The sequence below is a fragment of the Hyperolius riggenbachi genome, chromosome 1 (assembly GCF_040937935.1).
Source record: "Hyperolius riggenbachi isolate aHypRig1 chromosome 1, aHypRig1.pri, whole genome shotgun sequence".
Taxonomy (NCBI): Eukaryota; Metazoa; Chordata; class Amphibia; order Anura; family Hyperoliidae; genus Hyperolius; species Hyperolius riggenbachi.
The window spans coordinates 355,314,089-355,326,437 of record NC_090646.1 but is presented as its reverse complement, the minus strand read 5'-3'; the positions used below and the strand labels follow the sequence as shown (position 1 = coordinate 355,326,437).

General features: G+C 38.5%; 1 protein-coding gene across 1 annotated transcript in view; it reads left to right on the top strand.

The window, feature by feature from the left end:
• YJEFN3 (YjeF N-terminal domain containing 3) overlaps positions 1–10,906 on the top strand; it is a 267,519-nt gene extending 256,613 nt beyond the window's left edge. Inside the window, exon 7 of the mRNA XM_068271272.1 lies at positions 10,644–10,906. Within this exon, the coding sequence (XP_068127373.1) occupies positions 10,644–10,843 (200 nt within the window). The 3' untranslated portion in view covers positions 10,844–10,906. The remainder of the gene's footprint in view (positions 1–10,643) is intronic.
• The last annotated feature ends 1,443 nt before the right edge of the window (positions 10,907–12,349 follow it).

The following is a 12,349-nucleotide window of genomic DNA, read 5'->3' as shown; positions in this document are numbered from 1 at the left end:
CAACCCAAACAGAAGCTTATAATAACAGGTTGTACCATTTTTAAAAATGGATAATAGTAGATATAATGCTTATTGTTACCTCAAATGGATTCATAGCATGAGTGTCAATATTTCAATCCTGCCCCAGATGTAATAAGCATCATCAGTCCATTACATAAATTGATCCCACAAATTATGTCTACTACTGCAATTCATTTTTTTCACCTTCTTTTACTTTTGACATGAATGATTTAGCAGTCTGTACAACACTGTCAGAAATGTGTCAACACTATATTTTCACTTTTAACCATTTAAGCCTTCTGGATGTAGAGGCTACATCCAGAAGGCCATGTGCGCTCCTGCGGCTGATCACGCGCCCTCCTGGCTGCGGATCGATAGCCCAAGAATCAATTAATTGGGACATGGTGCCTGATCACTGATTCCTTTCCCCGGCAGAAAAAGCAACCGCTTCTCTCGGAAGCCTCGCTTTTTCTGCCTCCTACGTCCCCCTATGTCCCTCTAAGCGTACATTTTACACTTAGTGACGTCATGTAAACAAACTCAAAGTTGCCATCTTGTAGCCAAAAAGTAAAACTACATCTACATGTAAAAAAAAATAAAAAATAAACACACATTTACATAAAAAAAATTGCTATTTACATCCTACCCTCCCAAAAATACCTAAATAAAATGTTTAATAATAATAAAAAAACATATTACAATAAATAAATAAATAAATATTTACCTAAGGGTCTAAACTGTTTAAATATCCATGTAAAGATGAAATATTTTTTTTTTTTATTATAAGCTTGTAAATAGTGATGCACTTTTATTTCCAAATAAAATATTGTCACCATACATTGTGATAGGGACATAATTTAAATGGTGTAATACCCGAGGCTATTAGGCAAATACAATACGTGGGTTTTAATTATGGTGGCATGTATTATTTTAAAACTATAATGGACGAAAACTGAGAAATAATGAATTTTTTCAGTTTTTTTCTTATTCTTCCTGTTAAAATGCATTTACAGTAAAGTAGCTCTTAGCAAAATGTACCACCCAAAGAAAGCCTAATTGGTGGTGGAAAAAACAAGATATAGATCAGTTCATTGTGATAAGTAATGATAAAGTTATAGGCTAATGAATGGGAGGTGAACATTGCTCGGATGCATAAAGTGAAAACGACTGAAGTGGTTAAATCCACTTTGAAACACTACTAAAAGCAGCCTTTATTTGCATTAAAACATTGTGTGTCACAAGCCAAGTTTAATGTAACAAACTTACCTGGTGTTGTCTCTGGAGGCTGCTCTGAGCAGCTGGAGGAAGCTTCCTCTACCTCTTGATCGGTCGCTTCCCCGGCTCCCCTGTAGACGTGAGTCAGCATGTTCGCATCCCCGGCTCCCCTGTAGATGTGGGTCAACGTGTTGTTTCTCGCAGTCTCTATAGGAGGACGCGCACAGCTCAGAACTGCCTTCATAGGTTAAGGAGGCGTGTCTGAAGTGTGTCAGCTGATTCCTGCGTTCAGCTGACACTTGCTGCAGGGATGTTGGTCTGATTTTCCTGGGGGCTTGGTCTGTGCTCTATTCCTGCTATATAAACCCCGGGCATTCAGTTACTCGCTGTCCGTTATAGCTTTCAGTTCTCTGAGCACTGGACCTTGCTTTACTACTTAATCTGGTTAAAGTTCCGGAGAGCTACATTTCATATATTGCACATCAGCGTGATATATATGTACTCTAGTCAGTCAGTATTGTATTATTGTAATATTGTATATTGTTTTGTGTATCAACCTTTGCCTGCCTCTTGACCTCGAATCTGCCTAGCCAATCTGTATTACTGCCATATGATATCTGTGTATGACTCGGCCTGTCCCTGACTTCGCTCCTCTTTGATCCTTCCAACACGACTGACATCTGACCTATGTGTTTGACTTCGGCCTGTATAATGTTTTCGCACCTGTCTTAAGCCTACTGTACTTTAGCCATCTGTATGATAGCCAGTGTATGATCCTAGTCTGTTATTGACCTTGTTCTGCCTCAGTCCCTGTGTACCGCATATCTCTGACTTCGTGTATGACGTTGACGATCTGACCTTGATTATCGTATATTCAGCGTACACTTCATAGCCTGCATCACAGACAGCGTTACACAAAGGTTGGCAAATGCCTCTTGAGAGGGTGTGTCATATTATTCTCTAGTTACTTCCTTCGTTTTGAAAGCATAAGAGAGACTCTGACTTAACACATTCTGCAATTGGCTTACTTTCCAGCAGTGAGGAGGTTATCTGTAATATATCTGTGAACTGCCTTTATCCTTGGGTGTTCAGCTTATCTTAAGTTCTTAAGAATAGTACTTTTTAAGAGCAACATAGCTTACTTAGTCAACTGTTCTCTTTGACACTCACTCCGCTGACTTCGGTGCTGGATATATGCACTCTACTTCATCAGTGAGGATGCAGATGGGCATCTAATAAAACATTTAGCTTTACTAAAGTATGTTCTACTGAAGTTGAATAAATACAATACAATACAATAACATTTCTATAGGGCTTTTCTCCCATAGGACTCAAAGCGCTTAGGCTCTCTCAGATTCATTAGTTGGTATTAGGGTGAAGTATTCACACAATAAAAGTTATATTTCTGCAAATGCCAAACTGAACAGGGGGGTTTTCAGTCTGGATTTAAACACGTCCAGAGATGGAACTGTCCTGATCTGTTGAGGTAAGGCGTTCCAAAACATAGGAGCAGCATGACAGAAGGCTCTGGGACCAAAAGTTTCCAGGTGGACTCTGGGTATGACTAGATTATTAGAACCTGTGGATCTGAGATTGCGGGGATTGCTACGCAGTTGCAACATTTCTTTCATGTATCCAGGGCCCAGATTATTTAGTGATTTAAATGTCAGTAGGCCAGTAGGTCAGTAGTAAGATGGGGGATAGGTAGCAGGTGTTTTTTCTGCCTTCTGGAAGAGGCATTATGCAAAGCAAGCCTGGAGTGGAGACAGTCCTGCTCATTTACCAAACCAATGATTCATTGTGCTATACATGCTATTTACTGACTATTTTCAATATCTACAGGAAATAAAACATAATTAAAAACCTGCCACTAGATGGGGGTGCTGACTATAAATTAAATGTGACTACTATACTGGGAGTAAACCTAACATGTGTCCCAAAATAAAATTACAGAAAGATACCAACAACTCTCTTTCCACCATAGAATTGAAATACCTTTGTTTATCAGTCAAGCACAGTTATGTGCTTCCTAGAGTGGGACTGACTTGAGAGGACAAATTACGTTATTTATTCTCACTCGAATACCTCACTTTGGAAGCATAGCAAATCTTGGAGTGGATCAGTTTTTTTAATCTGAGCACATACTTAAGGGAGAACACAAAATCCTCAAGTTAATTTTAAATGGCAGGACAGAGGTGAGAAATCTGGAACATACTGAAACCCTATTTATAATTTTCACAGAGACTCCCTCTCACTGTGTCTGCCACAATGTTTTGTTAAAAAGAAAGACCCAAAATGTTAGGATGCCACTTTTCTTATATAACTCACAGACAGGCAAGAATGTTATAGCTAATAACATGGCAAACTCAAGACTAACAGTGGAAGCTTTACATGTCAGAACTTTGTACAAATCACAAATTCAGCACCATAGACAGCACCTATATCATATGTGATTCAAACTAATATATATTAAGGAAAACAAAAGTTTGCTTTCTTAAAACAGAAAGAATTTGCAATAATTCAGGTTGAGTTCTGGTTCACCATGAGCTTGCTGGTTAGTCTGTACCTCTCGGTGTTACAAGCCCTACTCCATAGAGCCAAATTAATCCATGCCATGCACTGATGAGGATCAAACAATCCAAACAGTCTGTATGCATGTTGGATTATTATGGCTCTGTACAAATTAACAAGCTGACACATCATTGCATTCCAGCTGTTCTGGAGGTGTGTTTAGCTTCTAAGGGCAACAATGGTTAATTTGCACATATTCAGCAGTGATGGACTGGGAGACATCTCAAGCTCAGTCCAACCTGAATCATTGCAAATTCTTTCTGTTTTAAGAAAGCAAACTTTTGTTTTCCTTAGTATTTTAGTAAAGGGTCTTTTAGGAGCATTGTAGCCCCTCACACACTCCAATGAGTTCTGGTTCACCATGAGCTTGCTGGTAGGTCTGTACCTAATTTATATTAGATTGTTGCATGAGAGTAGGACAAAGCATTATCTGTGCTAAAATCTCTCATACAAATGATAAAGCATTGTAAAACTAAGGAGGAAAATAGTATATTTTTTGTCTTGGCATGTTATCATATTATGTTCAAATGTCAATGCATCAGGGCCCTTATTTAATTCAGTTTGTGCCCAATCCAATTCACTTTTCTTCCTAAGTTTTCTCCCAGGAGATAATGTACAGGAGATAATTTTTCATTGACTATTTAAAATCAACTTTCAGCAGTTGTGTACCAAAAATTAGTTGAAAAGGTACTGTCAAATTATTCTGAGTATTTTTTTTTAATTTTTATTTTTTGCTTCCTGGTGGCTTAAAAGGTTCTTTATTGATAAGATGTTAACCACTTTACCCCCGCCCGTACGAATTTCTCCGTCCCTTTTTCCATCCTTTAACCCCCAGGGACGGAGAAATCCGTACTTTCCGCGCTCCCGCTCGTAAACACGCCGCCCGCCGCTAGTAAACACGCCGCCGCCCGCTCGCCCGGAGATCAATGAACGGGAAATTCCATTCCCGTTCGTTGATCTAAGCCCCGCAATGATCCGCTGCTCTCCGATGGGCAGCGCAATCAATGTGAAAAAAAACAAACACACACAGCCTCCTAGTACTTCCTGCGAGCGTCCGGAAGGACGCTCGCAGGTCGCAATAAACAAAAAGTTACTGTTGCCATCTTGTGGCCAAATAGTAAAACTACACCCTAAGCATTTTTTACATAGAAATAAATTAGTGTTACACAAAAAATTAATTCATTACCTCCCACACTCCCCATTTTTTTTTTGTAATTAAAAAAAAAATTAAAAAATTTACAATTAAAAAAATACATAAATAGTTACCTTAGGGACTGAACTTTTTAAATATTTATGTCAAGAGGGTATAACACTGTTACTTTATAAAATATGGGCTTGTAATTAGGGATGGATGCAAAACTGAAAAAAATGTAGCTTTATTTCCAAATAAACTATTGGCGCCAAACATTGTGATAGGGACATAATTTAAACGGTTTTATAACCGGGACAAAAGGGCAAATACATTTCATGGGTTTTAATTACAGTAGCATGTATTATTTAAAAACTATAATGGCTGAAAACTGAAAAATAATTAATTTTTTTCCCACATTTTTCCTATTTTCCCATTAAAACACATTTATAATAAAATAATTCTTGGCATAATGACCCACCTAAAGAAAGCCTAATTGGTGGCGGAAAAAACAAGATATAGTTCATTTCATTGCGATAAGTAATGATAAAGTTATAGACGAATGAATGGAAGGAGCGCTGAAAGGTGAAAATTGCTCTGGTGCTCAGGGGGTAAAACCCCTCAGTGGTGAAGTGGTTAACCGCTTTAACTCCAAGGGATGAGTATCTACATCCCTGCAAAAGCCCTCTACGCCTCATAGGGACGTAGATACTCGTCCCTTGCCACCACTCATTCCCGCTTGCTCCTGCACTCGCTCCCACACTTGTTCTCACCACCGATCATTAGAGGGGAGATCAATGAATAGGAACGTAGTTCCCATTCATTGATCTAGGTCCCGGGGTGAATGATCGCCGACATCAATGAGATGCCGCCATCATTCACAAAAAAACGATACTTACACATCCATGCATTACTTCCTGTTTGCTTGTTAATAGTACTCACAGGGAAAGTTATGCGTGAGGACATCTTGTGGCCAAATAGTAAAATTGCACCTACACAAATTTTTAAATAAAAGACCTATATTTACATTTAAAATTAACCCCTTACCTCCCACACTCCCCAAAAGGTAAACAAATAAAACTTGTGTAAAAAAAAAATGTAATTGAAAAAAAATAAAAAAATTAATAGATAACTTAGGGACTGAATTTTTTTTTTAAAATGTACGTTAAGAGGGTATTACTGTTACTTTTTAAGTGATGGACTTGTAATTAGTGATGGACGCAAAACATCCACACATGAAACAACAACACATTAAAAAATGGACATTTATTTCCAAATAAAATATTGGTGCCATACATTGTACTAGGAAAATATTTTAAACATTGCAATAACCGGGACAAATGGGCAAATAAAATGTGTGGGTTTTAATTATGTTAGCATTTATTATTTTAAAACTATAATGGCGGAAACCTGAGAAATAATGATTTTTTTTATTTTTCCCATTAAAATGCATTTAGAATAAAATAATTCTTAGCAAAAAGTACCACCCAAATAAAGCCTAATTGGTGACAAAAACAACAATAATGTATATCATTTCAGTGTGATAAGTACTGATAAAGTTATTGCTCTGGTTTTTAAGGGGAAAACTCCTTGGAGGTGAAGTGGTTAAAAAGCATTTTATTGGCAAGTTGCGAAAATATCAAAATGGAGAGAAAGTTAATTGCATATGGGCCCTTATTCAACTCACTTTTACTCCAAAGTTTTCTCCTAGGAGATATTTTTTCATCTTCTGTTTAAAATAACTTTTCAGCATTCTGTAATTGAAAAAGTACCAAAATGTAGGTTAAAAAGGACTATCAAAATTATTCTAAATTGATAAGGGCCCATATGCAATTAACTTTTTCTCCTAAGTTTTCTCCTGGTTGATATTGTCACGCCTTGTCAATAAAATGCCACTGACAAACAAGAAAATACTGAAGATAATTTTGATAGTACCTTTTCATCTACTTGTTGGTACTTTTTCAAATGCAGAGTCCTGAAAAGTTATTTAAAAAAAAAAAGATGAAAAATTATCTTCTAGAAGAAAACTCAGGAGAAAAAGTTAATTGCATATGGGCCAAGGTGAAAATATCACCTATGAGAAAACTTAAGAGAAAATGGGCTTAATTCAATTTACTTTTTCTCCTAGGTTTCCATGTAGGTCATATTTAAATTCCCAGCAAGCAAGTAAATACAAAACATTTTTTGATAGTACCTTTCTACTACTTTTGGTACATCCAATTGGCATGGATAAAATAAATGAAATGTCTTGAGAAGGTAAACTGCATTTCTTATAAATAACTTGAAGGCGCCTAAACCTCCTGATTATTAATTGTTCATTTTGATGTTCTGTTCTGTGAAAGTAATTGCACCATTTGTGAATGGCTCAGACTGCATTCAATCATTACTTTAAGGGGGGAACTGAAAATAAATACTTGAATGAATTGAAAATATTTTTATTTAATTTTAATGGATTACCATTAAATGCTTAGCACAATAAACCGAATGATGACTTTTCATGAACTATTATTTTAATCATAATTTGAAAAATAATTTGGACCTATTTGAAAACAGCATGAGTCACGTCAGATATGTTGAAATCTAGCCTCAATAAAATGCCCATAAAATTTAATAAAATATATACTAATATTTCTATGTGTGCATAGCATAATGCATTACTTTAGGACAGTGTCATAATTTTTAGGTGCTTTTGCACAGTACACAAAATTGATGTGCTTACCTATAATTTAACCGAGTACCCTGCATCAGTACTGAGAAAAACCCTAAAGGTAGCCATAGACCTGACGATTATGGGCAGATTCGACAAAGTGACAAATTAATCTCTAATCGAATCTGATTAGAGATAAATTTGTCTTTTGTCGAAACTGCACATATACTACAGGCTGATTCCCGTCCGATTTCAGCATGAAATCTTCAGGGAATCGGCCGAGCTCACTGCGTCCGCACCGACGCTGCCCCCCAATGTAGAAATGTGCTCCCCCAGTGTATGCATTTATACATTACCTGTCCTGTAGCAGCCTCCGCGCAGTGTCCATCCATCTCGCCGGGTTCTAACAGCCGCATTCACGCACACGCTAGTCTGACGTCAGATGCTATGCACTGCTAGCGTGTATGCGGAACCTGTAGAGATGAACGGACACCACGTGGAGGCTGCTACAGGACAGGTAATGTGTAAATGCATGCACGGGGAGCACATTTATACATTGCAGCGGCAGAGGTTTTGTTGTTTCATCGTTCGTTCCGAAATCGGCCGCCGTACCACCGCACACCCGACCAACCAACTTTGTCCCTACATTTTGCAGCATACGCGATCGACAATGCAACCAATTTCTGTCCTGAAATTGGTTGCTTTGTCGGTTGGGCATGCACTTGGTGGCACCGATTTTTATACAATTCGATTTTAATAATTAAGTTGGATGATCAATCGGCTGACAAGTCACCTGATGTATGGCCACCTTAACACAGATTCATGCAAAATCATATCTTACACTTATAAAGACCAAGTACAAGTTACATGAAGTTATAGAGGTGTCTTCTGCAGGGATGGATTTACCTAGACACTGGAGACACAGGCCTACAGGCACCTGGTGATGAAAAGGTAGCTCTCTCCTCTCCCTGAGTGACCCCCCCCCCCCCCCCCCCCCATGCAGAGTCCTAATGAGAGTGTAAAAGAGAGGTTACTCACCCTGCTCTCGACATTCCAATTATGAAATCTCCCTTCAGTCAGGGGCACCTCTAGCTACTTAATACTGAGTTAGCTCTAGCTACCTAATACTTGGGGGCACCTCTAGCTACATAAAACTGAGGGTACCTTTGGCTAAGAGACACCTGTATCTATCTATGACAGGCAAGGGAAGTAAGAGAGAAGTGACAGCTGGGACAGCCAGCACACTTGCTGTGCAGTCTGGTGGGGGTTTGTAGGTTCATGGAAGGCAAAGTCTAAGGTGGCAAAACATTTGTGCCTATAGGCTCCTGTGAGGTAAATCCGGGCCTGGTCTTCTGTTTGGTTAATATCTTGTATTTTCCCACAGAAAAAGCTGAAAGCAAAATCAATGTGGTCATATGCCCTCGTTTGGGATGACAGCGGCCGGGAATTAGTTAATTACAGTAATCCTGCTCCCTCTGTTGCCATGAAATTACAAAATACAAACATATATCAGCCATTGAGAAGCACGGTTATACTAATGCCCCATCCACCTTATCTGCCAGCACCATTGCTCATCTTTTGTCCAACAACAAGAAAAAAAAACACTACCTGTCCCAATAGAACTACTGCTGGGAGAATGCAATAATTTCATTACACATCTATAGCCTTTAAAAGTCCAGAAAACCTACCATACATATTTCTGATTCTTCATTAAATATGTTCACAAGTAAAACTTGCTGATACCTGATACCTCAAAAAATTATTTTGAGGTACCAGCAAGTTTTACTTAAAAAACCCCAAAGTGAACATAATTAGTCGAAAATCAGAAATATGTATCGTAGGTTTCATAGGCTCTTTAAGTCTATAGATGTTCTATAAAACTATGCATCCGAAGGTAAAAGGAGAGATTTCCATGGCACTGCCCACTATCCCTCAGTGATGTTTTATGAATGCTAATACGTTTGGTGAAATGACTAGAAAGGAAAACCTGCCATTACTCTCCTTTTACAGAAAGCAATACTTCCCACAGATGGTTAGTGGGATTTAGGCTCATTTTGTCCCACTACAAAAAACTTTGCTAGTTTTCAACATACGTTTAAATGATTGTAAGCTTGCAAGGCAAGGGCTCTATCACCTTTCTGTGTCTTGGCTTTTGTTACACATGTTATTTTTGGCACTGTAATTATCAATTCTGTATTTTGTACCAATTTTGTATTTTGCACTAATTCTGTATTTTGTATATTGGTGTACACCATTGTCTGTATTATTTCATACCCCATGCTTGTTTCTTACTTTGTAAAGCACCACTGAATTTTTTGCTGCTTTATAAATCAATAATAATAATAATGAGAACCATATATGGATGTCACAAGCCTATAAAGTGTACCTGAGATGACATGTGATATGAGATAGATATGTGTACATACATTGGTACACATATTATTATTTATTATTATATAATTATTATAATATTCAGCTATGGAAACACATATTATTATTTATTATTATTATGATATAATTATTATAATATGCAGCTATGGAAAATTGGTACACATGTTTATTATTATTATTATTATTATTATTATTATTATTATTATTATTATTATTATTATTATTATTATTATATAATTATTATAATATTCAGCTATGGAACTTACAGGGTTTTTTTTCAGTAGGGACCCAGTTGGCTCACTGATGACAAATTACAGCTATAAAACACTTTCCTAAGCAGTTAACTGGGATTCTGACTGCAAGTTAAAAGATAAAAAGGTCAATAGTTCATGTACAGTATTTTGACTCTGGGACTCCTGAAACACTGCCATAGTTTAGAGACTATAAAACATTAAATCTGCTTTGTAAATATTTATACATAAAACAAAACCTTGAGATATATATAAAAAAGTTATTTTTAGTAGTAGGAGGACAGATCCAATTGTTTATCTCATTTGTTTATGTTGATCTCGGGTTCACTTTAAGTTTAAGTTTAGCTGGATTCTGCATGTACACTTAATACATAAATACATATTCAAGCTTATCTTGGTTGCATGTAATTGTTAATTGGCAAATATTTCTCTTTGCCAGGCTGGGACGTGGAGGATGGAAACGCTGAAGGCATTAACCCTGACGTGCTCATTTCCCTGTCTGCACCCAAAAGATGTGCAGTGCGGTTTTCTGGGAAGCATCACTTTGTTGCAGGGAGGTTCCTCCCTTATGATATACAGAAGAAGTTTGAGTTGAATCTACCAAAGTACTCTGGTACAGATTGTATAGTGGAGATTTAGAATGAAATATCTGTTTTCAATTTCAAAACTAAAATCTGTCAATAAATGTATACATTTTCTGTATTCTGCAGGGTTCTGTGTTTTCATTTACCTGGGAGGACATGGCCTGCCTTGTGTTACATTTAGGGGAACTCTAGCACAGAAACAAATGCAATCATTTCTGGTCATGTAAAGTGATGTAGAGGTACCTAAATCCACTTTAACTCTCAGAACACCCTGGTTTATCTGAAACAAGTACTGAGAAAGCAGGAGTGTAGTGATTACAACTGTAAAATTAAAGAAGTATTCAGATTAGTTGTTCCTGGCAGCTGCTGCACTTTCTCTCCCAGGACTTGGGGAAGGCAGGGCCAATGATGACTTGGTTATACCTGCCCACACGGGGGACAAGGGGTCTTTGGGGGTGGGGGGGTACGTTAGCATATCCCATATCCCTCCTGTAAACTTTCTTTAACCCCTTGTCACCCATGCAGGCTGGTATAGCCAGGGTGGCTGAGTCAACCTGCGTCAGGCTCCGGCATAGCAGCCACACTAGCCCACATGGTCCATGTTATGGGGGGCTCTGTGAGATAGGGGCAACAAAGCCTCCCCCTTTTTCTACACAGCCCTTGTCCATATCATGGACAAGGGTCTCTTCCCAACATCCAGTGCCCAGGAGGAGGTGGGGGGCAACGTAAATACATCATGGTGAGCCTATGCTGCCTAGGTGAAGCCAGAAAGCTGTCATTCACTGGCTTCTGGGTTACTGGGTGGAGGGGATAACTTGTAACAAGCACAATCACATATATTTTGGTAAGTGCTGTGCAGGACTGTTATGGTTCCTTTGCGAAGGGGAAATGGAGGGTTGCACTGCTTATGTTTCTACAGAAATCATGTTTGAATGGCTGAGATTGTGCTGCAGGCTTTTGCAGGCCATTGAGTGACATCATGGCTCACATATGACTTGCTACAGTATGTTAGGGTCACAATATTTGCACTGTGTTGGGGGGATACTATCTGCACTTGCTGTGTTGGGGGCTTACTATCTGCACATGCAGTGTTGGAGGGCATACTTTCTGCACATGCAGTGTTGGAGGGCATACTAACTTCACTTGTTGTGTTGGAGGGCATACTATCTGCACATGCAGTGTTGGAGGGCATACTATCTGCACATGCAGTGTTGGAGGGTATACTATCTGCACATGCTGTGGTGGAGGGCATACTATCTGCACATGCAGTGTTGGAGGGCATACTACCTGCACATACTGTGTTGGAGGGCATACTATCTGCACTTGCTGTGTTGGAGGGCATACTATCTGCACTTGCTGTGTTGGAGGGCATACTATCTGCACTTACTGTGTTGGAGGGCATACTATCTGCACTTGCTGTGTTGGAGGCATACTATCTGCACTTGCTGTGTTGGAGGGCATACTATCTGCACATGCAGTGTTGGAGGGCATACTACCTGCACATACTGTGTTGGAGGGCATACTATCTGCACTTGCTGTGTTGGAGGGCATACTATTTGCA